At 52.3% G+C, this 25969-nt stretch overlaps 7 protein-coding genes across 7 annotated transcripts; 3 read left to right on the forward strand and 4 right to left on the reverse strand.

Annotated features, from left to right (window-relative positions):
• Positions 1-198: 198 nt before the first annotated feature.
• BJX68DRAFT_52045 (CORVET complex membrane-binding subunit VPS8) lies at positions 199-5516 on the reverse strand. Its single transcript, XM_071049318.1, has 3 exons — positions 4884-5516; positions 4388-4823; positions 199-4332 (listed from the first exon to the last, which is right to left on the reverse strand). The coding sequence occupies exons 1-3, from the start codon at positions 5178-5180 to the stop codon at positions 311-313; spliced, it is 4755 nt and encodes a 1584-aa protein (XP_070900779.1). The 5' UTR covers positions 5181-5516; the 3' UTR covers positions 199-310.
• A 340-nt stretch (positions 5517-5856) lies between these two features.
• Positions 5857-9894, reverse strand: BJX68DRAFT_234077 (DEAD/DEAH box helicase). The gene is made up of 9 exons (XM_071039701.1): positions 8585-9894; positions 8346-8528; positions 7808-8291; positions 7589-7760; positions 7375-7536; positions 6876-7322; positions 6398-6818; positions 6244-6352; positions 5857-6177 (listed from the first exon to the last, which is right to left on the reverse strand). Exons 1-9 carry the CDS (start codon positions 9428-9430, stop codon positions 6146-6148), a joined length of 2856 nt encoding a protein of 951 aa, XP_070900780.1. The 5' UTR covers positions 9431-9894; the 3' UTR covers positions 5857-6145.
• Positions 9895-12105: 2211 nt separating this feature from the next.
• On the reverse strand, positions 12106-12881 carry BJX68DRAFT_52069 (uncharacterized protein). Its single transcript, XM_071049321.1, has one exon. The coding sequence runs from the start codon at positions 12769-12771 to the stop codon at positions 12316-12318; it is 456 nt and encodes a 151-aa protein (XP_070900781.1). The 5' UTR covers positions 12772-12881; the 3' UTR covers positions 12106-12315.
• Positions 12882-14254: 1373 nt separating this feature from the next.
• On the forward strand, positions 14255-19700 carry BJX68DRAFT_52133 (DNA-binding E3 ubiquitin-protein ligase SNT2). The gene is made up of 3 exons (XM_071049322.1): positions 14255-15123; positions 15171-15648; positions 15698-19700. Exons 1-3 carry the CDS (start codon positions 14373-14375, stop codon positions 19473-19475), a joined length of 5007 nt encoding a protein of 1668 aa, XP_070900782.1. The 5' UTR covers positions 14255-14372; the 3' UTR covers positions 19476-19700.
• A 1048-nt stretch (positions 19701-20748) lies between these two features.
• Positions 20749-21645, forward strand: BJX68DRAFT_52304 (uncharacterized protein). Its single transcript, XM_071049327.1, has one exon. It carries the CDS (start codon positions 21022-21024, stop codon positions 21550-21552), a length of 531 nt encoding a protein of 176 aa, XP_070900783.1. The 5' UTR covers positions 20749-21021; the 3' UTR covers positions 21553-21645.
• Positions 21646-22333, reverse strand: BJX68DRAFT_52267 (uncharacterized protein). Its single transcript, XM_071049324.1, has one exon. The coding sequence runs from the start codon at positions 22192-22194 to the stop codon at positions 21739-21741; it is 456 nt and encodes a 151-aa protein (XP_070900784.1). The 5' UTR covers positions 22195-22333; the 3' UTR covers positions 21646-21738.
• pdeB (3',5'-cyclic-nucleotide phosphodiesterase PDE2) lies at positions 22207-25939 on the forward strand. The gene is made up of 5 exons (XM_071049328.1): positions 22207-22665; positions 22729-23323; positions 23389-23451; positions 23507-23673; positions 23725-25939. The coding sequence occupies exons 1-5, from the start codon at positions 22473-22475 to the stop codon at positions 25686-25688; spliced, it is 2982 nt and encodes a 993-aa protein (XP_070900785.1). The 5' UTR covers positions 22207-22472; the 3' UTR covers positions 25689-25939.
• The last annotated feature ends 30 nt before the right edge of the window (positions 25940-25969 follow it).

Raw genomic sequence — 25969 nt, forward strand, 5'->3', positions numbered from 1 at the left:
TCGTCCCTCCTCGACTGGCTTTTCCTCTTTGGCGCTTCTTTCCCGGCGCCGGCGTTTCTGATCTATCAAAGTCGATGTACTCTTCATCTCTCGGAAGACTCTGCTAGGGCTTGATGATTTCCTCCGTGAGTCTAGACACCTACCTGCCTTTCTGAGCCCGGCCGAATGGCCTTCAGGAGCACGGAGTAGAAGCACGGTTGGAGGAAATTCGGCCTGACCGGTAATGAGTAAAGCCTATATAGTAGTAGTGGCAATGGTAATGTAACAAGGAATCGAAAAGCGGGCTCAAAAAATCATCATGCAGAATCGCTCATTCGCTATGTACAGGACAAACAGCGCATGCCAACATCTCCCATTCTCCAACGTGATGTTGCCGGCGTCGCGGCGGCTGCGACTGACCAAGATCCAGCAGACATTGGCGATGATACAGATGTCGGCAGGAGAACACCACCACGGGTCCCGGTGTCGCGCCAGCCTGTTCTTCGTTTGCAGGTTTCAGCCCATGATCACTTGTGCTCGGATCCACGTGCCCGTCGAGATGGTGCGGCGGCTGACCGATCGGCGCAACAGCTGCTGCTTTACCTTTTCCTCTGGCGGACGCAGGGTCGACTCGGCTTTCCATCTGGCGCGCGAGGCGGTGCTGCTCTAGTTCGTTTTGCCTTGTCTCCCAGGCATGCCAATGTTGGGGGCCGACTCCGGGGCCCCAAATGCGCTGCCGGCACACTTCGCAGACTTGACCACGAGGCCGCCATCCCCGCTGCCGGAGTCGTGTCACTTGTTCAACATGCACAAACAGATCTCGATCTAGCATTCCATTGGCGAGCGACAGCAGTGACTTTTCATAAGTGTAGGCAGAGAATACAGAAGCCAACACAGCTCGGAGCTCAAGTAGTGATGGAGACCAACGCACTGCCCGAGTTAAAAAGGCGCGTAGTATGCGGAGAAATGCAACATCGTTGCGTTCCCCCCCTGTCGGTGGACCCGCCGGCCCGCTAGTTCGAACCGTGCTCGAAAGGAGTATAGTGAAGACCTGTTGCACCAGGGTCCGAAACGATGACACTAGTTGAGAAGCGTTGTTTCCTAACGGCGACACCGACTCTGCCGCCTCTCCATTTGCAATAATGCCTCGCTGAATCTGCCCAAAGACACTGCTCGCAATGCGGACCACACCCTCGAGTAAGTCAAGCCAAAGCTCTTCGTCAAACGACAACGGCTGCTCCAGAGCATTGTTTTTGGCGGCCTTGCCGTTTCGCTGAATGATGATGTTACGTGCAGTCTTGGGCGTCTTGCTCTGGCCTTGGCAAAGCCATGTTCCGACTTTGGCGTATTTGTTCAAGGATTCCATAAGATCGTCGATTGCTTCGGCCGTACTAGCCGAGTCTGGTGTCTCCTGCACACTCTGCAGAATCCCCACCAGTCCTGACTCTAGAGTTTTTAGATGCGCAATGAGTCGATCCATAGCGGCTCGCACTTGGCCTTGTCTGGCCAGGAGAACAACAGCAGCATCAACTACCCCACTTTCCTCCATGGAGGGGAGCAACTCTTCAAGGCGGATGTCACCTTCTCGGAGGGCATCCACAAAATTTGCAACCTGGGCAGGCTCATACTTGCAAAGTAGCTGCACGTAACGTTCTACCATCCAATTGCCAATCGGTTGGAGCTCACGTGTTTCGGTTGTTGGAAACTGCATTCGCTCGACGACCACAGTCAGATACTCATACTGGCCGTAGGTATCGTCCTGCAGTGCCTTGATGAAAGTGCCATGGGTCTCTGGCGCAAAGTCCCGCATTGACTTTGCTGCTCTTTGGACATCTATTGTTGCAATTTCACGGGCGTGGGTCTCGATCACGCTGATAACAGCCTGTCTTTGCTTCTTGCCCAGGTTAGAGCCAGGGCGCAGGCAGTCTTGAAGACAGGTGAAAATTCGATCTTTCTCGCTCGGGTCTTCCAAAAAGGTGAGTATCAGCTCCGGATATTGTTTCTCAGACTTGTATGTAGACTTGAGGATTCGGAAAAAGCGGGCCTTTCGGAAGAGAGGAATCATTTGCTGGACGTCTGGCGGATGGTAAATGGAGAGCAGGTATTCGGCACTTAGTTGACAGTCTTCTGCCATCTCTTCGTTTGGGTATTGACATAGCCGCTGGAGAACTTGGTGAAGGGTGCTGCCAGAAAGAAGAATGTATTGCGGGTATTTGGGAAGGTTTCGTGCAATGAAAATATCCAGGTAAATGGTATCAGAGGGATCAAAAGTCGGTGGAGTCAGAGTCTGGAGCAAGATGCTGATCAAATACTGTCGGTTGATAGAAACGCCCTGGTGAGGAACAACAACCTCGTCCGGATCTTGCTCATTGAGGAAGCTATCCTCAAACGCTTCGTTGAGCATACTCATAAAGCTAGACGTGTCAAACTGCAAGAGTACCTCGAGGGCAGAGAAAGTTCCATTCGCCTGGGAATGCGTCGTATTACTCGCCTGGTTCCCGGAGAATAGATAATCGTAAACAGTTGCTTTGGCCCGGAATGCCTCGTCCTCCGCCATATCGTTTCCAGTGGGGTAGGAACGGGAAGTTAGAATGAAGGAAAGATACGGAAATACTTTCATGGCGTTGGTGTATTGCTTGAGCTCATTCACCGAGTCGCCATTGGTGACGGCGTGCTGAGAAGGGATGAGCCTCATCAACTCCTGGAGTGGTCCAATATAATCTCCGAGGCAGCGATTCCAGACGTATATAAATGCATCGTAAAGGTTGTGCTGTTTGCACAGTGTCGTCACTTGATCGATATCCATCGTGCTGGTGTCTAAAAGGCAGATAATCTCCTCCAACTGGCTAGCAGTATGGGTAAGGATGAAGTGGTTGATGAGAGCTTTGACGGCTGTCGGAGGGAGCGAGAGAACTGTTCCCTCGTGGATAAAAGGCTCTAGAGCGTCGATGAAGATACCCTGCGAGTCATGTTCTTCGTACCAGTTGAAAACCTCGTCCCAAAGGAAGTCCTCCTCAGCCATGCAGACGCAGGCCGAGAGGGAAACCTCGGCCAGCTCCTCTAATTGTTGTCGATCGAGTCGATCGTTGGATGCTTCGGTATTTCGTCCAAAGGCATATTTCAGTGAAGCGGACACCATTTCCAAGAGCTTCTCACGGACTATCGGCTGTCGCAAGGCATCCTCATCGGGCAACCCAACGGTGAGTTTCTCCGAGTTCCCACTGTAGTACGCGGTCGCCTGCCGGATGGCTCCAATAAAGTCCCCGGCCTCCATCAGTGCAAGTAATCGATCTGCCCAATTTGATAGGCTACCGATCTGCATCTCGTTGTGACCGAGCATAAACAGCCGTCCCTTGTAGGAGCGGAAGCTCATATAGAAAGCATCAGCCACGACACCATGCATCGAGGTATCTTGCTCATTGAACTGCTCGACCAGGGAGTGGAGTTGTGCTGAGAATAAGTCAACATGATAAATATGTCTGTTTAATAAGTCAACAGCATTCGTCACGCGCATTGTGTGGTCCTCGAGAATGAGCATCTGCTGCGTAATGGTAAGGACGGCCAATACCGATCGGCTCAACCATTGCACAGCAACAATAGCCTCGTCAGCCCTCCATCTACACCGCGGACGGAATTCCAGACTCGGAGGCCGATCTCTGGATGGCTCGTCGTCTGTTTCCACTTCAGAAACATCCATCACGGTTAGCACATTCGACCAGCAATAAACGAGCTTTGTCTTTGAGGTTTCCGAGTCCTTTCCCTTGAGCTTTATCGCTGGGAACCATGCTAGAGCGCCGGTCATTGCTCCATGAGCGGCAACCTCTTTCGGGCGCGCCGATTTGTGCTGTGTCTGGGCGACAGGAGTCGTAGAGACGATGACTAGGAGATAAGGCGTAAGCATAGCGACCAGGCCCAAAGAGTCATATGTCTGCTCAACATTCCCCAAGGGGAGAGGCGCAAAGGCAAGCACAGAGCTTGGCTTCCGCGGTCGAGCGGCCGCCTCCACTGTAGGCTGTGGATAGCGACCTAACACCCTCGTCGTCTTTACAGTACGTCCCATGGCACCCATGCCGCGAGTCGCCAAGTGAGAAAAGGCCATTCCACGCTTGTCGGCGGATACAAGTGCAGTGCGTCTCGTCCCCAAAAAGCCCAAATGTATGACTGGCGATCTAGCAATATGACCATCTGATGTTCTCGTCTCAATCTGGTTTGCGGGTATCGGTTGGATATGAAGAAATGGTCGCGCCGGTCTTGATATCTCCCACGTGAATATGTCGCCAGAATCATGGCCTCCGGCAACAGTCGAGTGATCCGCAGAAAGCGCCAGCGACTGAATGGCGCCGCATTCGACAGCTGCATGATAGAATTAGCATAATTACGGGCGCAAAAGCCTCAATTTTGAATTTACCCTTTGTACCCGGCCCGATGACAGCCCTCAGGCTCTGTTGATAATCAAAAACCAAAATGATTCCTCTAGAGGTTCCAATGACGATGGAGGTAGATACCACCATACACGTCGGAGAGCCAAAATTCCGCTTGCCAACTTCTGAGAACGCCTGACCAGTGATCTTTCTCAGTTTTGTCCAGCGCACAACTTCCCATGGCTCCTGCTGAAGGTCGGGGTCGGACTCGATGGTAGCCGGGGATAACCGGCTTGTGAGCGACGACTTGCGTGAGTGGAACTTTGTGAGAAAAGGCGAGGACGGTCGGATGCTGCCAGGCGATGAAGAAGACAATCTAGATTGGAACCGAAGGTCAAAAGGACGGTGCGACGGACTGGGGCTTGGTCGCGGTGAGCCACGAAACGCCAGGGCGCTACTACTCGGTGTGGACAGAATCGACCCCTAAAGACGAAGCATCAGCAAGTCTCCTGTTTTAAGAGCGGTATTTTCTCATCAACCAACACGCAAAGATGGCGTATCATCCGGGTTAGACCCTATCTCGTCGACACTATCCGACGGACCCAACTGCGCGGCACGCGGTGACTCTGGAAGCTCAATTGAAGCATGATTTTGGCCGGCCAAGTCCGGTATGTCCTCCTCTATATGTGCCATTGAGTTGTCCTCCAAGCCTTCCTCTCGCGTTCCGTCTCCGTTGACGCCATTGCTTGCCTCGGGGAGCTGCTCGTCGTCGTCTGCTGGACCCAAATCGGGGTCGTCCTCTCGGGCCCGATCATCACGGCCCTCGATCGTGGAGCTCATCAGCGGTATGTTTGAATGCTCATTTCTCCACACCAGCGCAAAATTAGGGGTATCTTGATACGTGCGTGCGCAGTCGGGCCGAGATGTGTGCTTGGTCTCAAGGGAACGAGCGGGCGGCGGAGTGGGAGGTTGGCGAGATGTCGGACAACTAGCGCCACAGAAGGAGGGAGGGTGCTGGACAGCCAAAGTCTGTGAGTGCCTAGTGTCAGAGTCTCAGAGCAGGAAAGAACATCAAAATAAGGCGTCGGCCGCCAGGCACAAATGACCGCACGAAACCGAGGAAGAACCACGTTTGGAGTGAGATTGATTACTCCGGAGAGATAGTCTACGGAGGAGTAGAGTGATGCCACTGGATGGAGGCTGTGCGGCTGCTTCCAGTCTCACTTCCGTGGTTTGTCTGGGGGCCCACAACTTCTCCCACGTCTCGGCGAACAATCGCATTTCACCTGGACACAATAATGTCCCGATGAGCTGGTAATTGAGAGATACTGATGTGTCCAGTGTGGCAACAATTTACTTATATACTATTACTATTTTGTAGCCACGAGATTCTATCTCAACAGTGCTTATAGTTGTCTGTTTGCTGCCTAAGGCATCAGGTAACCCCTGCTGCTGTTGATCCCCCTGCGCTATTGCAGTGATGGTGCAAGAGGTATCTATCTATAACATCAAAGACAAATCCTATATTACTACTATTCAAGCTAATGATGCTCAGACACCAAGACAGGTGGAAAGGGTATCACCTTCCAATGTATGTATACCGCTTCTGTCTTGATATCGAAGTGTGTTCAACATATCTAGGCTAATCCTGCTCGATTCGTGATATGTCTTTTCTGCAATTCAGCCAAATCTGATGTAGAATCGCACATCACATATAAATTCGAGGTAATGCATCTGCCCAACGCTCTTCCAATCACCGATATTCCGACCATGTTACAAACAAAAAGCTCTTCAAAGCTTTGACATTACTCGTCCAAATCGAGCTGCATCTCTCGTTCTACATATATCAAAGCCAGGCATTAGTATCAAGCACTGTATGTATTAAGCATCAGAGCAGCCTCACCCCAGATTTTGTTAGCAGAGGCAACAATGACCTCTGCTTTTGCGAGCAATTTTTTCGTATATCGTTCAACTTCGGAGGGAGGAAGCTGGTTTCTCTTGCGTGGGTTTACCTATTATGAGATCAGAGTTGAACTCTTTTCTCATGATTTACTTACCATCATCAACACGGGTACGACGTCTTTCGGGTTAGCCTCAGCTAATGCTCTCAGGTTGCGGAATCCGTTATCGCGCAATAATCTGGCTGTCCAGCCCTTGACGTAGGTCACCTGGGCCATTTCGAGAAGATCCGCACGGGCGCCCGCTTCCAATCGATCGCGCATATGATCAAGAACGGCCGCGAGCATCCCCCAACCCATGCGTTGGCAAAACTTGACTATTCCTGCCGCGAATCCGTGGCACTGTTGGGCCAATGTCTGAACTCCGCCCCGGGGAATCCGATAGCGGTTGGCAATCACCGGCAATGGGACCTCATTGCTCAGATCGCGGAGCTGAAAGGCTGTGTAAGCGCGCCGATATATCCTGGCCAGAGTCACCTGTTCTGGTGTGTTTTCTTTCATCGCCGCGCCACTTTGCACCCTACAACAGCAACAGAGTCAGCACCGTGGGATGTTCAACAGCCAAAGAGAGCCATACATGGTGTTTACGAAACCCGGCTGAACCCCGACAAATTGAAGAGCGCGCAAGCCACTGTCGTCAAGTTCATCTAATTGATCGCGAAAGATAGACCAGTCGATCTGGGCTGTGGCCGCGACCTGGAGAGGCGTGAACATATAAAAGATATGCATCTCACCGTCCATCACAAAGGCCTGAAGCGCCCGTTTCAATTCTTCATGGACAAAAAGGCCATCTTCTGGCGCAAAAGCAGAAGAGACCACAGCTTGTCCAAGCTGAGTGGCCACAAACGATTCGTCGTCAGTCTTGACTATGAGTTTCTCCGCTGCCAATTCTTCGAGTGCAGAACTCATGATACTGTAAGATAGCTTTTTATCAACGGTCCGATAAAGCAGTGTGCACTTGACGTATTCTTTGATAGCTTCTTGACCTGAAACGAGACCAGTAGCGATGGCCTCCAGGAGTGCTCTACTCACACGTGAGAACTCGCTGTAATTCAAAAGTTGACACCCTCACTTACCTCTTGAGTCCACGCTTCTCCGGCGCTAAGCAGCTTTCAATAGCTGGCATATCTGCCTCCAATAGGTCGCACACAGCTTGAAGGTCGGGCTTTCCGCAAATAAGATATGTCTCGCCCGCCTCATCTTTGCCTTTGCGCCCTGCCCGTCCGCACATCTGTCGTCTTTGACTTTTTAGTAGGGTTTGCAGCTCAATTCTAGTTGTCGAATACTTACAGCATTGCCGGGCCAACGAGCTCTCGTCCCATACGAGCACCATTGATGATAACCCTCCTTGCGGGGAGATTGACACCAGCAGCGAGACTGCAGGTGGCCACAAGCACCTTTAGCACACCCTGATCATACGCTTGTGCAATTGCCTCGCGCTCTTCGGTAGTCATTCCCGCATCTGGATAATGGTCAGTCTAGTTATGTTATGGTTGAATCTGAACTCACGGTGAAAGCCAACTCCTTTGATGAGCGTCGTTTCCAAAGCCGGATCTAGACCACTAGGGAGACTACGGAGATCCGCGAGGAGATCGAGCCGTTTATTCATATCATCTACGTCCAAGGTAGACGGGTCGGGCATTGCCTCACTTATTAATGCAGCTTGGAGTTGGCAAGCTTGTCTGCTACCACAAAACACCAAGACACCGAATCCTGCGGTAACCGTGTCAATTGAGAGAGCTACCACCGCGTTCGTCATGGGGTTGGAAAGCTCTCTAAATGTGGAAGTCTGGATTATACGCTGGGGTGGCACAGCCTCACTAAAGGACAGCCCTGGTGTGGATGCCAGTTTTGAAATGGTCTGAAAAAGTTGCCTCGACGTTGCCGCCGGGTAGATTGCGTTCTCAAAGACGAGATGTTCGTCTACAGGGACAGGCCGATAGGTCGAAATAAAGTATCTAGCATTTGTCCACTCTGCTAACAGCTCCGTGTTCTTCTTTGTTAGCCAGGAAATCCTTTTGTTTTGGGTTCAGCGAAAAACACTCACCGATATGGTAGCGCTCATTCCAATGATCTGAATATCCTGATGTAGTAATAATAATTTGGTGACCATCAACTCCAAAAGGTAGCCTCGGTGCTCGTCGTCGAGCATGTGCAGCTCATCCAAGACAACCGCTCCCAACTCTCCAATAGTGCACTCCTCAATAGCAGTGTTGATCAAGGAATTCGCCTAGCTAGTCAGATGCAGACCCAGATCTCAGGAGCATCCTGCGAAAAAAAACGTACCTTCTCGATAGTGCAAACAGCAATATCCGTGTCCGCCCAGGACGCGGTCATTTTGCTTCCACCAAAGAAGCCAGAAACACGGATCGTTCTCTGCGCTCTTCTCCAGCGATGATTGCTCCCGAAGCCGTCGTCGTCATTGTGATTGATTTCTTGATCTTGACATTTTTCAACATCCTGAACGATGCGTCGGAGCCATTTGAGTTTCTCTTGGACCAACGCCACGTAGGGAAGCACAAGAATTGCCTTGCACGAGGGATTCTCAATGATGCGCTTCAGCATGAGAACATCAGCCACCAGGGACTTTCCGCCACCGGTAGGCGCGGTATAGATCAAATGCCGCTTCCCCTCGAGAAGACCTTGGCCAGATAAGCACGAAGCCTGCCATGGGTAAATATTACAGACACCAGCAGAGACGAAGTTGGCAACAAGAGAAGCCGGTAGGCCAAATGCCGGATCACTCAAAGATGGCAGGGTCCCTTGTGCAGCCTCTTGCAACAAAGAAGCTGCTCGCGGCTGCTTATCGCTTCCCCTTGGGACGCTGCCCGCAGCAAAACGGATCTCACTCGCAATCAGGCGGCTTTTCGGAAGTGCCACCTGCGGACGGATGAAGCCCAGCCGTTGGGCATTGGTTGGATCGGATTTTTTGGCGTTATCATCATCGATTATTTGGGGGGGAGCCTGATACTTTGCATTACCAAGCAAAGGGCCATAATTATTATCAACATGCCAGCTTGGGGGTCGCTTCTGACCGGCCAATGGTGCTACAACATAAGGCTGCTTGCGGGCGATATCGACGGAAGTCTGAAAGCCACTGGTCTGGAAGCCTTGACCAGAGTGGGCAGACATCTCGACCCTTGGTCCAATTTGACTAGGGTTTAAGGAACGCTCATTGGTGATGCGGCGGGAAAAGGCTCATTCGTGGTCGGGTTGAATCAACCGGCGGGCGTATTTCCCAGAAACCGAAAAAAAGCGAGATCAACTCTATCACCGCGACCTGTCGGTAACAAGTAAGCAAATCAGGCAAGAGCGGCCCTGGCCCTATGACTGCGTCTGATCGTGCCTTTCTCATTGATGAGCCAGCAGAAGCGCGAAATCGGGCATGCATCCATCCACAGAACGACGTGACTCCAGTTAGGGCCTGAGGCAGCGGCTTCTGTTTATTGTTGCCTGAGGTTCCGAGAAAGGTGGACCACAGCCGACCAACCAGTGAAGTGAGCCGATCCAAGCCAGCTCGACCGAAAAGATTAATAATACGTAATGTGGAAGCTTGCAAATGAAAAATGTTGTTTTTTTTTGCTTTTTCTCTGCTTCCGTGCGCAGTGCGGGAACGTTCCTGGATCATCTGCTCAATAATAAAGCCCTGCCTGGCGGCTTTGAGGATCCACATTGGCCGAGTGATGGCTTACCTAACATGGATCAAGGATGAGCAGGGGCCATGGAGCCATGATCGCGCGGCGTTGACCGTTGCTTTTGGGGATCAATCTCCACCACCATCAACGACCATTCAAGTCGCAAAAGACGGCCTGCTGCAACTTGCTCGCGTGAGAACAGCTGAATGAAGGCAACAGCCAGAGATCTGGCCGTGAGAGCAGTTCCTCAACTTCAACTCGAATCGGAAGCATTTACCTTACCTGCATTCGCTGTTCCACGCCATGCTTCCAACACCCATATCATATCATCTGCAAGCCCGAGCAAGGGTGCTTGATCTTCAGAGCGCGTCCGAGAGGACTAACGAGTCAGTCAAGCTTACCCATGATCAATGTGACTCGACGTTCATTATTTGCTTCTTTTCCATAGATGTTTGAGGAAGCCTCAAACATAAAATTCCGCGACTTGCCCTCAAGCGGTTCTTCCGAGTTTTCTAGTGCGCTACGAGTAATTGGCAATACAGCATGCCCCTAGTTGCAGAAAGCCAATGTTGTCTTCCCTCGCTTCCAGATTGCTTTCCGGCGCAGATGTTTGGGCTTTCCATTGTTCCTACGCGCGAATTAAATGACGAGCTCCCAGCCACGGGTAACGCGCCTCTCACGGAGATCAGCCACGATCTGCCGGTGCGCGAATATTCCATTCGATCCGGAATAATCACGGACAGCACAGAAACTTTATGGTCTTCCTCCACCAACTTAAACCCAGGAAACCGCAGCGGATCCCATGAAGTTTGCTCAACCATACAATATCATTGGTATTCCGTACTTTGCCGCCACTTTCGTCTCGTCTGCCGGTTATGGGAATAATACATATATCGGATATACGTACGAAGTATCTGCCTGGCGAATGTTGAATTCCATACACATTTCTGCATTAAGTGTTAAGCCCAGGTTCACCCGCTTATGCTGTCAGCCTTCTCGAGCGTGTCTTGTCGTGGTCAGATGTTGTTCGAGGTATACCTGCTCCGTGGCCAACCCAGAGCGACAAACGTGAGGGGAGCCTTTGTCATGAATTCTGGTGAGCTCGACTTCAACTATTTCTTTGGGCAGGACTAGATATCAATGTGTCCCGGCATTGACGTACGTATATCATTATGTGGCAACACAGACGTGGCGATACCTCTTAATCTGGCAACTTAAAAAGCCCACCAAACCAGCTGCTGTGGGGCCATGCTTTTGAGGCGTCTCCTCCGCTTATTGGACCATAGGCCCAAGGGGTCAGAATCCCGAGGAACGTTTCTGCAGCGTTCACGATTGCCAGGCTTCTGTACCGATCCTACAGAGTACGACATACTGAATCAAATCGTAAGCAGGGGGCGATATTGAGCACCGACAGGGGAATCGGATAATTCTTTGACGGAGTGCTCGTCAATGGTACTACCTCAGTCCCATTCGGCAAAGTCTCGGTATTGAGAATCAAACTCTCGCTAAAAGCCCAGGCCAAGAGATCCGAGCCTAAGCCAATTCCAGCTTCGTGGGGAACGTATTCTCCAATTTATGGTCTGCCGCTACTACTGACGGTCAATCAATGATCACTGTGCAACATTTCCTCGCTTGAGTCGCCTTTCAAATCAACCCTTGCTTGAAGGTCGATAACTAATTTCACCTGCGGGGACGTACATCTCTTTTTAGGGCGGTTTATCAATGGTGCCGCGCCTGGTAACCTTGGTTGGCAAGCGATTCCATATCCGCGGGCGCCTCCAACCGTTTATATTTCTCGCGCCCCATATATGTCACCTTGTACAGGATACTTCAAAGTTCATCGACAGTTCGAAGGGCGCCAGTGGCTCAAGTGACAATATATCCAGTTTCTCCCCAGTGTATCGTTGCGTTGCTTGCCATTACCGTGACGAAGAACTTGGAGCTCTAAATCTTGTCGGTTGAATTGTCGTACAACCCAGTCTTGAGTTTGCACATGTCCTCCCCGCCCATGGATTACCTACATTTTATCATACAATTTCCCCTCCGTTGCTACTACACTGTGCCCATGACGATACATCACTGTGAAGCGCCCTCAGCGCTTACCTCGGGATGGATATTGACGACCGAACTGTCTCGATATGCCCCGCCAAGTGATCTCCTTTCCAACCATATCACAGAACCACGATCTCAGCCCTGCACTGGCCAGGGCTCTGAATACCAAAAGATGAGCGGGCACACGAGGCATATAATCTTCTCCGAATCCAACACTCGGGTACTGAATCTCACAGCGTTACTTGGTGGTCCCAAATAGCCCGGCGGAGCAATCCCTTGTCCCGACAACCACTTAGGCTGGAAGTGCTGGTCGAACTCTCCTGAGTCGCCTCAGACAGACAGAAGGCTGGACCGACCTCGGACCCCGTACATCGTCACTGTGGCCTGGAGCAGACAAGGTAAATATCGCGAGAATGGAGCCAGGATGGGGAGCTCCGTTGGAGAATAACCTGAAAGGCGGGCGCCGATGATCTCCGCATTAGCACAGCTAGTCCTGGTGCGCGACCCTTTCCAGCAGATGTATAGACTTGGCATTCGAAAGATGCGACTCGCTGGGCCCCAAGAACATGATGCGCCACTCATGGGCATTCCTGACCACAGCTTACCACAGCGGGAGTGGGCAACCAACCATCTTAAAGACTCTGGACTTCCCATTATCCTTGTCGCGCTTGTCTGAATCTCATGAAGAAGATCAGGCCCGTGAGATCTTCCCTCCTTCAAAACTCCCGCGTCCGTCTGTTTCTGCCCCTTGGCCCCGTTCTCCCGTCGAAGCATGGGGAGGATCATGGCCCCTCCTCGATATCATCACCATTCTTCACATCGGGTGGCTCGGCCCACTCCCTCCCTCGCTGCACCAACAAGTTACAACACACAATTTGCTGCCGCTCAATCTGGTCACCACGCGTAGATCCCCCACAGGCCGCCTCAGCAAGCAAAAGAGTTGCCATCGAAAGTTGAATAGGACAGAAATTGACAAACTAAATCTGACTGTTATATGTACCTCGACCTTATTGTAATCTAGTAGGAGGATCAGACAAACGGGATACTAGGGTGCGACGGCGGATGGGACCGTTCCCAGACTGCCGGAACGCTGGGGCTAGATAGATATTCATAATGGATATTGGCAAAAAGGAAGGGGAGAGAGGCATCGTGCTTTTTTCCTGGCCTCTGCCCTCTGGTTCTTGGTGGATGGAGGGATCCGTCATATTAACACATCGGGACTAGGGGCGAGGGACGTGGACTGGTCGGGATCCTGGACGGCTTTCCTGACTACTGAATCTTTCTGCTTTTCCTCCCTCGTCCTCTTTCTATTCTTCTGTGCTTCCGCTCGGGGTTGATTCTCTTGACTTTTTGTTGTCTCATCGTGTCTGCCTTTGTCGGATACTCGGGTAGTCTCTTCCTTTCCTCCTCTTCATCAGACTCTACACAATCACCCCCCCTCCCCCAATACCGTTCGTTTGGGTTGGATTGACTGCTTGATAGAGGGCATTTACTACTCCTACCGGCTGCTGCTACTACTATCGCTTGTACTTGCGACGATCACGGCCACTGGAAGTGCATCAGGTTGAACCCCGGGTGACTTACATTCTTATCGGGCTCTTGTTCCTGCTAATTATTGCCCTTCGCCCACGACTGCCCCCGACGGTCTGGCGGCCTTCTTGTTGGTTTTCCACCGCCGCTAGGCTACTTGACTTTCATTTCACTTCTCCGACTGACCTAGACCTTCTTCTTCCCTCCTGCATCTATCTACCGTCTGCTTTTCTTCTTTCGCTTCCTCTCTATTGCATTGCTCCCCATATTCCAAGTCGCGTCCGTCGAAGCTTCCCACCGCATTCTCCATAAACCTCGCCACAAGGAGTCACGTCCCTCGTATCTAAGGTGGTTGTTGGAAGGTTGCCATCTTGATATCCAGTCTTTTCAAGTTTCCAATAACCACCAGGGCATTGATTCCTGCAACGCCCTTGCTGGGACACAGGGGACCCCAAAACTGAAGGGGCAACACGAATCTTGACGAGATTAGAAAGCCGTCTTTCTTTATTAACCCTTTTTGTCGAATATCTACCTCCCCCATCTCCGGTCCTTGGGTAGACCGTCGCGCAGCGGTGATTTTCTGTTTTCCGCCCATTCTTCTTTTTACTCTTGCTTTGCATTCATTTTTCCGTCTTCGCTCGTCTTTGCCCCCTTGATACTCGGCAGATGCCGTGCAATAATACCTCGACCCATCCGTGCACTCACTTCTCATGAGGGATCGCCTCCCCGTCACGGCCCGTTGCTGAAATCTGCGTCTCGCTCCCGAGGAAGTTTGGTGTTCCCCCAGTCTCGTGCAGCGGCGCATTGCAGCCCCAGCCCGCCTCGCCTCTTTTATTTGTCGCGTCTGAAGGCTGGCCATGGCCTCGGATAGGTCACCGCCCCAAAAGTCTCACCTACACCACGTGAGGCCTGACTCTTCTTCCAACAATACAACTCCCTCCGCAGGCAACCGCCGCATGCCTACCCCTGGCCAGTCTTCTCGGAGGGGGTCCGCGGATTCCTCCACACTCCTGGAATCCGCCAACGTTAATGACTCCCTCCCACCGCAGCTCATGACGGGTAGCGCTTCCCCCTTTGAAGCTACGGCTACAGAGCCGCCCAGCACATCCGCCACCCCGGCGCCCTACGGTACGCGGTCAAGAGGTCGAAATGCTCCCCGGCCCAACTACGCCGAGGATCGTGACCTTGATGTCGACTTGGAAGTCCAGCAACCACACGCGAAATCCACCAAACGAAGTAGCGCTGCCCCCACATCTAATGGCGCCCCCAGAATTGATGGCGAAAAATCAAACTCTCGAAAAAGCACAACTGCAGCGAACGGATCCAACTCCACAGCAGCCGCCAAAGACGGTATCCCCGGCACCTCATCATTTCTAGCAAAGCCAGATGAGGTCAGCTCCTCGTCAGGTTCATCAAGAAAACGAAAGCAACCCGCGAGTGCTACCACACCGACTTTTGGAACTGAAAATGCATCAAAGAAATTGTTCACTTCAGCTCCGGGTGCCAACTCTGGTGGTGACTCAAATATGGTCACCTTTGACGACCGGGGGGCCTACCTGAAGAATGGCAAAATTACGGCCGATGATGGCACTACTTTTGCAGTCAATGGTCAGTCACCGAAGAAAACGATCGTTTCGCTTACTAACACCATCAAGAACACGTCTATCTTATTTGTGAACCACCAGGCGAGCCGTACTATTTGGCGCGAATTATGGAGTTCCTCCCAAATAAGACATCTGGCCCGATCGAGGCGATCCGGGTCAACTGGTATTATAGACCACGTGACATCCAGCGCAACGCGGCCGATACGCGACTGGTATTTGCTTCGATGCACTCTGACACATGCCCGCTTACTTCGCTGCGTGGAAAATGCCAGATCAAGCATTCTTCGGAAATCGCGAATCTCGACGAGTACAGGAAGACCCGGGATTGTTTCTGGTATGACAAGATGTTTGACAGATATATTCACCGCTACTACGACGTGATTCCCACGAGCAAAGTAATCAATGTTCCTGCCAATGTCAAAAAGGTTCTTGATGAACGGTGGCGCTACGTCCTTGTTGAAGTCGGAAAGCGAAAAGAGTTGACCAGTGCGGTCAAGACCTGTAAGCGATGTGGTCTGTACGCTGCCAAGTATGATCGAAATATCCCTTTCCAAAAAATAACGAACTAACCTTCATAGTACCGACTCCGTGGATTGCGCTGTTTGCCACAATACGTATCATATGCACTGTGTGAAGCCAGTATTGACAAAAAAACCAGCCCGAGGTTTTGCCTGGGCCTGTGCAGCATGTAGCCGAGCGCAGGAGCGGAAACTCGAGGCCCGAAACACCCCAATGCTTGGAGAAGCTACTTCAGATGCTCCAGAAGTGGATGAAGAAATGGTCGAAGAGGAGGAAGAAGACCCAAACGCTGCTCCCAACGGCACTACAGTCAGCACCCCGGCACCGATCGAGGAGGAGGCCGTTCGACCGGCTACGCAAGAACAAATCGCGCAAGCCAAGCTATGGCCCTACCGATATCTAGGTATCCATTGTCGAGTGGAGGACGCTTTGGACTACGATGACCGCATATATCCTCGAGCCAGCTCGCGACTGGGGCCTCGGCACCAGGCAGTGGTGAATCAGTGGCCCGGACGCCCGATCGAATATGTCAAGCCAATTGACATCAAAAAGAAATATCTCAAGGGCTCTGGGGGTCGTCGAGACTCGCGGCTCACAAAAGAGACCGTGGCTGCCCTCGAAGCTGCGAAGAAGGAAAGGGCAAACCGACCGATTTGGGTCATGGAAGAGCCTCCCGGCTTTATGCGCAGAGGTGAAGACGAGCCAGTACCCGTAACTGGACTGGCAGGAAAGCAGGTTCGAACAGCAGAGCTGCTCTTCAAAATGCCTACTGCAGAACAGATGCCAGCTCGGGGAGAAGATGATGGTCCGCGTTTTACCCCCGAAGATCGAGAAAAGTTTATTGATGAATATATGGAGCGAGCAAAACAAATAGCCCCAGAGGTAGGTGTCGAAAAGCACTCTACTGACTTCCTCGACAAGGCCCTAGAGCTCCTGTATGCACAGAGCTTCGACGTTGAAGCCGCGCTCGCGAAGCTGAAGCGGATCAATAAACACGACGATCTCGATGTACCGCGTTTGCGCCCCGACGAGGTCAAGGCCTTTGAGCAAGCAGTGGCAAAGTATGGGTCTGAATGGCGCAACATCACCAAACACGTTGGTACGGTCCCGCATTTCCAGATTGTGCGGTACTACTACATGTGGAAAAAGACGCCCCGTGGCCGTCAAATCTGGGGTTCTTACGGAGGTAGAAAGGGCAAGAAGGAGGCGAGACGCAGCAGCTCTGCGAAGCTGGTGGATGATGTGGCAGACGACCACGACGACTCGGCCTTTGACAATGATAAAGCCATGGAGAAGAAGCGTGGTTTCCAGTGCAAATTCTGCTCGACACGGTCTTCGCGACAATGGCGGCGTGCTCCTGGCGTGACCCCCGGCACCACAGTCCCCGCTGAGCCGACCGGGCGGCAACGAGATAAAGGTCCTCAGCTTACGTTGGCCCTCTGCTTACGCTGTGCCCTTCTCTGGAGAAAGTATGGAATCCAGTGGGAGAACGTGGAGGAAGTCGCAAAGAAGATTGGTCAAAGTGGCAACAAATCGTGGCGCCGCCGTGTGGACGAGGAACTTTTGACCCAACTTCTCGTGGAGGATCCTACAGTGACTGCTGATGCTGCTCCTGCTGCTGCTGCTACTCCCACAAATACGCTGCAGCAGGACTCGAAGAAGAGAAATCGAAACGAGAAAGAGAGTACGGCGACCTCAACAGCGACCTCGGTGGAGCCCGTTGCGAAGAAAAAGAATACAAACGCTGAACAGCCGCCGCCAATTGAGCCGGAACCTCCAGTGGCCAAAACACTTCCGTGCGCCATTTGCGACAAGATTGAGCCGATGGGTGACGACTATCTATCTTGTCGAGACTGCCGCCTTACCGTTCATCGCAACTGCTATGGAGTGAGCCCGTCGCGGAACTGTGTCAAATGGTTATGCGATACCTGCTCCAACGACCGGAGTCCGCTAATCTCCACGACCTATGAATGCGTTTTGTGCCCAGTGACCTGGACGGAACATGAGCTGATGGAAGCGCCCAAGTCAACAACGCACAAGAAGAAGACGGATAGAGACCGCGAAAAGGAAAGGCTTGAGCGCGGTCTGGTTGCCGACGCCATCAAGCTTTATCGAGAAAGACAAGAGGCTGTTGGCAAGCCGATCGGCCCTCGAGAACCACTCAAGCGAACCGCCGGCAACAACTGGATCCACGTTGGTTGCGCAATATGGACGCCGGAAATCAAGTTTGGAAACGCAAAAGAACTCGAGCCCGCAGAGGGATTCGGGCTCATCCCAGCTGAACGATTCCGCGAGACGTGCAAGATCTGCAAGTCCAACAAAGGCGCATGCGTCCCGTGTCATTTCAGCGGTTGCAACGCCCACTTCCACGTTGGATGCGCGTTCCAGGCAAGGTATAAAACTGGATTTGACATTACTCCCGTCAAAAGCTCCCGAAGAGATACTACCCCTAGTGTTCGGCTTGGAGATGAAGTTGGGGCAGCAACTCCGGCAATCTGGTGTCCTCACCACTCGGTTTCAGGCGTCATCCACGAGACAGGTCAACTTACAGAAGACGGACTCAATGCGATTCAACTATATGCTCGTACCTACAAGCAGGCGGACCTCAGTATAACCGGAACTGTTCGGAGGGCCGCCTACAATCAGACACCCGCCACGAATCAAACTGGCAACTCTACCGTCAATCGACGGACGTCTACTGTCAACGGTACTACTACTCTGCCGGTGATGACAAAAGACAAACCGGCAGCATCTGAAGACGCCGCGGATGAGATGCAGGTCGACTCCGACACCCGTCATCAGGCCAGCAGCGATGACAGAAAATGCGCCACATGCTCGACTGCGTACACACCGAAATGGTGGCCTATCGACAACGCTCGGCGGCCAACGACTGCCGGCCAAACGTTCCATGGAAATGGATCCTCTGCGAGCCCGCCATTCCCCTATCGGCATCCGCAGTCTTCCGTTCCTGCGCTCAATGGAGATCACGGCTCGGAAGATTCGAAATCGCTGTTCGACTGTCACAAGTGCCATCTCAAGAAATCAAAGGCTCAGCCGTCTCCAGAACCCCGACGATCGCCGTATCAAACCCCGCGACCGGCCTTACCCACGGCTCGACTTTCGGACTACCACAGCCATCCGTATGGCTCCCCTCATAGTCATCCTACACAACAACCACCACCAACCGGACTATCCCGCCCTGTTGGTCTCTCCGCTGCCAGCAGCCCGGAACGATACCCGGGGTATGAAAGACCAGGGGATTACGGCGAAAGCAAGTTGCGCAATGGCATACACGGTGCCGGATATCGCAGCAGCCAACCCCCACCACCAACGATTCGCCAATTAAACGGCTACCAGCCTCCTCCAGCTCTCGGTGCTCAGTCTCATTATTCCACGGGGGCGCATCCTCCTCCTCCTCCTCCTGGCCCTCAGGCATATGCGGCGCACCAAAGCCCATATGGCCCAGTGTCCTTGTCTTCACCGCACCCACCGACAGCGCCAGGACCACGTCCTTATGCGTCCGCATCACCGCCGGATGTACCGGCTACGATGGTACGGCACCACTCCCCGCCGCATTCACTGAGCGCGTTGAACGGTGGACCGCCGCCGCCACGAGTGTTCTCCGCCGACCGCGTTTTGAGCGCATCGACGCGTTCGCCCCCTGTTTCTCAAGCACACGTGGATCCTCGGGGCCGAACACCGCCCAACAAGCTGGACGACAACACAATCGCAGGCGCAATGTCACTGAGCAGCGGTCGACACACGGCAACCTTGAACGGAGCCAACAGCGGATCTGGAGCCAGTGCCAGCCCGTCATTGAAGAACCTCCTTTCCTAAAGGCTGAGCAAACTGGCTTTACACTTATTACTCCTTATAGAACATCAAAAAAAGGGCATGTATGATATAGCTTCTTTCTACCATGTTGTACTCTCTCTTGTTTCGTTGTTATCTGCCTCCGTCTTTTCGTGCTCACCCGGGGGGTTTTCCTTTTTTTCTGGCATGGGGAAAAGCGGGGTTTGGAATATCGTTCAGCATGAGACTTAGAGATTACTCTTTCTTTTCATCTTTTTTTTTTTTTTTTTTGTTTTCTTATGGTTCTTTTGTGGTTTGGCTTCGGACACCGAAGGTGCATGAGATATTGGAGTTCACATACGAATGATTTGGTGATGCAAGCAACTCCAGCCTTGGCCGGAGCAATCTTACACAAGATTGGAGCCTATCAGTACCTCTGAATATGTAAATATGTAGTTGTCGCGGCAGCAAAATATAAAGAAACCAGCGGCACTTGTCAGCAATGAGCATCGCGGTTCGGCATGGGAATCTAAATGATAAGCGCCCGGATAACGGACGGCACTCAATATCTGTTCCTCAGGAATGATGTGGTCAAGACCTCCTGGCGCAAATCGCAGTTCAAAAGAAGGATCAAGAGGATCGCCAAGATGATCCTGGGCCAGGGCGAGCGTTTCCAAATCCAAAACTCGGAGGTTCGAACATCCAGGGAAGGAGTTAAAGGTCATGCTGAAGACTAGTACAAAGGCGTCTCTCGTGCGTTGTTGATTAGGGGGTACAACGTTAATTCCCGATATTTATGCGTATCTTGTCACTTGTGTGTATATTAGGTATGGAGACGCACGGAGTATGCCAGTGGAATGTGCAAACACCACCTGCATGATCCCTTGCGTGCTTACGTAGGAGCTACTAATCCACCAGGTACCGCGGACCCCTTCAAGGCAACTGCGCATCTGACTCGAGGGGCAGCATGCGATTACAAATTGAGTCGCTGTTCAAGTTTCTCTGGGCCTGTCCTGGACACCTGTCGCTGCAGAAAGATATGCTTAAATGTAAACTTTGGAGTATTATAGCGTGGAAGGTCGCGGTTGGAGCCTGAGGTAACGGATTACGAAATGTTGGCGGAGAAAGTGGCGAGACGGACCGATCATCGTCTGGGTGGTTGCCACACTGACACTGCCATAAAGTTATCACGATAACATCATAGGGGAAGGGCTAAAAAAAAAAAAAAGCTTGCCACTTCACGTGCGCCAAAAGGATTATCATCTGCAGCTGATACCTCGAGTCCCCAAGCCAGAGGTGCCGACGATGTCGGATGCGCCAGGTCTTGATAGGAGCACCGGCTGCACTTGCGCTCGGGAGTCGGGCGCAGGCAACAGAGTCTTCCAGAATCCGCCTAGAATGAGATTAATTAAGTGGAGGACAAGAGGCTAATTTCAGCCCACGCTGTTCTAGAAAATTTGTCGCGGTTTCGATTCGACCGCGCGACCGGTTGGGCACAGTGTAATCTAAGCAGATCCACGCCTTAATTTCTGGAGTAAAAGAGGTTGCAATAATAACAGTGATATGAGACCACGTTCATGGTGCATTTTGAATGGTGAGATTGACTGCCCTTCTGGAAGGCTGGCAGAAGCACAGAAGCGCTGCAGAAGCCGCGTTGAAGAAGACACTCTTCATTGATTATCATTATCCTTCTTATCCTTCTTCGGCCTCTGATCTTCCCACGACCCTTGTCAAGTTGACGCTGAAGCCATTCCCCTCTTGCCTGCATTATCTGAGCATCATCTCGCCTTTCCCCCTTCTGCCTTTCTCTGTGGTTCCCGCTCTCACTTCTCCTCTTCTCCTCTCTCTCTGCCTTCCATTTATTCCGCCCTCTGCTTCTAATAATACTACCTCAACCGGCACTATTCTGCGCCCTCGTCCTTTTCAACCTTTAGTCACCTTCTCCACGTCTCTCCCTTCCCGATCATCCACCCGTGCAACTTCCGTCGACTCTTCTCCCGATCGATCTTCATCATCCTCTCCACCTTCTTTCTCGCTCTTCAGTCTCGTGGCTTTTTTTTTTCTCCGTCTGGCCCTGTCGCTGGCCCACCATGACGCCCTAGGCCCTCGCTTTGTCTTCTGACATCTGGATTTTGTCGTCCTCGACTCTTTCCCCATCGGTTGTCTTGCGACTTTGAGAGCTTCTCGAGGTGGGAGTTTGACCGGGCGCATCTCGCCCCGTGGGACACTACTCTCACAGAGCAATAAACGAAACGCTACCAATTGAATTCGCTTCTCTGCCTTTCTCTCGCCGAATACCCTCTATTTCTTACCTGTCATTCTCGAAGCCACCTACTCTCGGCTTATCCGTGTGAGTGAGACTGCACCCTGCCACCCGTTGTGCCTCGCGCCCGCGATCCCGTCCGGAGGAGAGACTTGAGGGCGGCGGTACGGAGTACATACGTACAAAGAACCCTTGGGAATCTTGTCTCAGAAAAAAAGGGACTTTTGCGTCGGCCGCCGTTTTCTTCCCGCAAGGAACAGTCAATCGGCTCTGTTCATCGTCGTGGGCGACTGCAGCGAACAAACTCATTGTTTTAAGTTTGCGCCTTCGACGACTTGCAGTCCATCCATCGCCAATGCCTCCTTCCAGCCTGCAGAAACAACAATCCCCCCCCCTCCCCTGCCTCGTCCTTTGCTTGCGCCGCCTGCATATATTCAAGACACAAGCCCTATGAATATCGTCACTGACGCAAAGCCAGCAAAACTTTGAATAGATCCACATCTGTCACCTCGCTCACTTCGCCCCGTTATTTCCTTGAAGCCGCTCTCTCTTTCTCTCGGTCTTTCTCTCCCCTGTCTCATTCTTCGCTCTTAATACCGGCCATATCAGTTCGTTCTGTCTCGGATCTCTTTTTCTCTCTCCAAACGACAACCCGCATTATCTGGAAATCTCGACCTATGAGGGCAGGTCTAGATCGGATAGCGTGCTCTTTCGCCCCGTTTCTTTTCGTATATATCGCTGTCGCGTGATTTGGGTTCGGATCGCAGAGATACCCAGCCATGGGTGTCCCGAATCCGGTCGACATGATGGATCACATTGATTGCTCTGCAGTCTATATTGATCCCCGCATTCAGTCGGAACGTTGGGTATTTCAAGGTGCATCTGATACACCATCGGGGCCTTTGATACTTGCCGATGAGCCGGAATCGCTCCGATCAGATGTCCAGGTTCTGTTTGACGTCTGCAGACGAAGTATGCCTGTCAATGATTTCCCCACGATTTTGCCGTCGCTAACACCATTTTCCCCCATTATAGTCTACCTTTGCCAAGCCGGAGCTTCTCTTGTGTCAAAACTGGCAGAACTCAGTGATACAGCTGCGAATAGCTGCACCCCGATTTTTGCGTTTTTCGACATTGATCTCAACACAGACGACCCCCCATCGTTATCCCGTCGCAGTACCAGTCGTGGCTCTTGGCAAGAACCGCCGTCTCCTTCACCGTTGCATCGCGGATTTACATTCTTGTCTCAAAATGACGGCTCGTCAGACTTGAGGCTACTGTCGGGTCTCTCTGCCGACATCAAGGTTCAAGATGCCCCTAATCTCGTCATACCGGTCGCAATCTTACGTGCTCCTCCTCGCGATCCTACTTCTGCTGCTCTCGACCAACGACAACCCCCGAATATTCCTCAACCTCTGCACCTTTCGAAATGCCTGGATGCGGGTGCTGTGGATGTTATACCTTCGCCTTTGGACAAGGCCAGAATTCAGGGTTTGGTCGTCCATGCCTATCGCGTACGGAAATCGGCTCTCAAGGAACAGTCACGGTTTCTCTCGCGGAGGAAGCTGCGGAAGCACTCGTGGGTGGGAGTGCATGATGAGCAGCCGTATTCTTACCTAAGAGAAGCCATGTAAGCCTTACGCTCCGTATGCTGGTTCATGATTGGTAGCAGGTACTGACCTCGTTTGTCTCCAGGGTCTCCAAGCTTATGAAAGGCATCTGCAATCCCGAGGATGTGGTTGATGAACTGTATGACGGGTAAGTCAGCTAAGCACAAACGAGTACGTGCGTATTACATGCTTACGGGTCACAGAGAATTCTACGTCAGCGAAGAGCGCGAAGAGTTTGTTAGAGAGCGATTGGCGCGGTGGGACTTTGCTGCCCATGAGTTTTCTGATGACGAGCTCGTTTTTGCGGCCCATGAGATGCTCCAGCATGCGTTTACGATCCCTGAGTTGGAAGAGTGGCGGTTAACGTCAGGTGAGTGAAATTATATCTGGCCAATAATGGTCTCTCTGACGAGATTTATAGGCGAGCTTCGAACATTCTTAGTGGCTTGTCGCGCTTCCTACAACTCATTCGTCCTCTACCATAATTTCCGACATGCCATCGACGTCCTTCAATCCCTCTTCTCCTTCTTACTCCATATTGGCGCCCTGCCGAGATATCGATCTATCGGGCTCGAGGTTGACACGAAATGCCCAATCACGGCTATGCTCAAACCGTTTGATGCTCTTACTCTACTAATCGCAGCCATCGGTCACGATGTCGGCCACCCTGGTGTCAACAACTTCTTCCTGGTCAAGCTGAACGCGCCCCTGGCTCAGCTGTACAATGACAACTCGGTTCTCGAAGCCTTCCACTGTGCAGCTTTTTCACAAATACTCCGCCGCTACTGGCCCGCCGCGTTCAAAGACAAGCAGCTCCGGAAACTGCTCATTAGCTCCATCTTGGCAACCGACATGGGCGTTCATCAAAAGTTCATGGAACGGCTCGGGTCTCTGCAGGAAAAGTACTCCGAGAACAAGCGGACGACAGATGGCTGGAAGCCTCAAGATATTGACCTGTACAAAACACTGGTTTGCGGTTTGCTGATCAAGTGTGCCGATATCAGCAATGTGGCGCGCCCTTGGGAGGTTGCAGAGAAGTGGACCAAGATACTACAGGAAGAGTTTGCCAACCAAGGTGAGATGGAAAAGGAGGTTGGAATGGAGACTGCCCTCTTCGGTGGGCCCCCAGAGATTGGCAACGTGTACAAGCTTGCCACCGGGCAGATGGGCTTCATGTCGATTTTTGCATTGCCCCTTTTCGAAGGTGTCTCGGATCTTCTTCCCGGTCTACGATTCACCGTCGAGCACATCCGCAGCAACCATACTAGGTGGCACTATCTTGCAGACCTTGAGCGGAAAAAGCCCTTTCTGATGGCCGAGGCTGGCCCTGATGGTCTTGTTTCCCCTCGCTCCCGAAGTCCTGCTGCCAGCTTCCAGGAGCCGCAGCCTACACCGCCGACCTCGACTCCTACTCCGACTCAAAACGGCCACCGCAATACCTCCATCAAGACTTTCCCACCAAAGGAGCCCCGGCAACAACGAAAAGAAGAAGACGAACCGGCTGACTACTTTTCAAGGTCGGCACGTACTTCGGTGGGCAGCGAATACAATGAGAACCAGATCAGCCCGGTCGTCTCTCCAGACACACCCGGTCCATCGATGGACATCACCGGGTGCTCGTTCCCGCCCGACGAGCCGTCTCGAAAGTCGTCCTGCGCTGTCCCTGAAATCAGTTCCGTGCCCGTGCCTCCACCTTTGCCTGACAACAATGGCTCACTTGAACTCCATCTAAGTGGCGGCGATCGCGCCATTCACTCGGAACCTACGACGACCTCGGTTGCCTATGACGCCTCGGTAGAAGGGGGTGGTACTGAAAAGACAAACGGGCCGCGAAACAATGGAGCGTACCGTCGCCACCATGCCAACACTGCTTCTTCTGGATGCACGTCCGCGCCAACTAACTCCCAGCGCAATAGCTGTACTCGAACACACAGCAATGCCATGTCGCCCATCTCACCTTCGACCAACGCGACGAGCCTCCTTTCCGCGAGCAGCGATGAACAGGGGTACACTCGCGAAATTCCACGGAGCGACTACGCGGATTGGGACAACCGCAGCCCGCGAACAGGGTCGCCCAAACATGGCCCTGCTGGAGATCGAGGGTCCGAGAACACACTTCGTTCTGGTGATAGCCATGTGTTCCATGACGGCCTTGACAAGAACCACATGCCCCCGACGGTGCGAAACGGAACTGGAAGCTCGACCCAGTCTATAAACACTGGGAGCAGCAAAAACGACGGTCACAGCCCCCATTGGGATGACCTTTCGGGGCCTGACCAAGGCCAGCGAAAACTGCCGAAGCGCAGAAGCCGTCTCCGCCTCGCCTTTTGGAAACGCAAGAGCTATCACAACAACCACCACGAAGTGCATGGAGAAACGCGATAGACATATTCTCCGATCGTTTGGAGTGGACCGTTTTTACCTGCCCACTTTCTACTGACCCGGAGCGGCCACAGATTCTTCATGGATGGCCGCTCACGGCACCTTTGGATATACGACGGACTGTACGATTTCATGATCTCGATTGATAGACAAAAGCCGAGCTTTAGGCCTTGGATACCCTGGCCGGCAAGGTTTTGGATAAAAGCTTCTTGTTTGGGACACGAAACGAGAAATCTATGACGATCTACCCCTGGACCACTTTTTTTTTATTACATGAGCACAGC

Source organism: Aspergillus pseudodeflectus (assembly GCF_044049435.1).
Source record: "Aspergillus pseudodeflectus strain CBS 756.74 chromosome Unknown BJX68scaffold_14, whole genome shotgun sequence".
Classification (NCBI taxonomy): Eukaryota; Fungi; Ascomycota; class Eurotiomycetes; order Eurotiales; family Aspergillaceae; genus Aspergillus; species Aspergillus pseudodeflectus.

Bases quoted from the DNA above. Each gene is read 5' to 3' on its own strand.
- BJX68DRAFT_52045 (XM_071049318.1), bottom strand. From the start codon at position 5,180: ATGAGCTCCACGATCGAGGGCCGTGATGATCGGGCCCGAGAGGACGAC. The intron at 4,824-4,883 runs GTTGGTTGATGA...CTTCGTCTTTAG, and splicing joins ATGATACGCCATCTTTGCGT to GGGTCGATTCTGTCCACACC. The intron at 4,333-4,387 runs GTAAATTCAAAA...TCTATCATGCAG, and splicing joins CATCGGGCCGGGTACAAAGG to CTGTCGAATGCGGCGCCATT.
- BJX68DRAFT_234077 (XM_071039701.1), bottom strand. From the start codon at position 9,430: ATGTCTGCCCACTCTGGTCAAGGCTTCCAGACCAGTGGCTTTCAGACT. The intron at 8,292-8,345 runs GTGAGTGTTTTT...CTAACAAAGAAG, and splicing joins GAATGAGCGCTACCATATCG to AACACGGAGCTGTTAGCAGA. The intron at 7,537-7,588 runs GTAAGTATTCGA...AAAAAGTCAAAG, and splicing joins CTCGTTGGCCCGGCAATGCT to ACGACAGATGTGCGGACGGG.
- BJX68DRAFT_52069 (XM_071049321.1), bottom strand. From the start codon at position 12,771: ATGATCCTCCCCATGCTTCGACGGGAGAACGGGGCCAAGGGGCAGAAA.
- BJX68DRAFT_52133 (XM_071049322.1), top strand. From the start codon at position 14,373: ATGGCCTCGGATAGGTCACCGCCCCAAAAGTCTCACCTACACCACGTG. The intron at 15,124-15,170 runs GTCAGTCACCGA...AACACCATCAAG, and splicing joins CACTACTTTTGCAGTCAATG to AACACGTCTATCTTATTTGT. The intron at 15,649-15,697 runs GTATGATCGAAA...TAACCTTCATAG, and splicing joins TGTGGTCTGTACGCTGCCAA to TACCGACTCCGTGGATTGCG.
- BJX68DRAFT_52304 (XM_071049327.1), top strand. From the start codon at position 21,022: ATGGTGAGATTGACTGCCCTTCTGGAAGGCTGGCAGAAGCACAGAAGC.
- BJX68DRAFT_52267 (XM_071049324.1), bottom strand. From the start codon at position 22,194: ATGTGGATCTATTCAAAGTTTTGCTGGCTTTGCGTCAGTGACGATATT.
- pdeB (XM_071049328.1), top strand. From the start codon at position 22,473: ATGGGTGTCCCGAATCCGGTCGACATGATGGATCACATTGATTGCTCT. The intron at 23,324-23,388 runs GTAAGCCTTACG...GTTTGTCTCCAG, and splicing joins TCTTACCTAAGAGAAGCCAT to GGTCTCCAAGCTTATGAAAG. The intron at 23,674-23,724 runs GTGAGTGAAATT...CGAGATTTATAG, and splicing joins AGAGTGGCGGTTAACGTCAG to GCGAGCTTCGAACATTCTTA.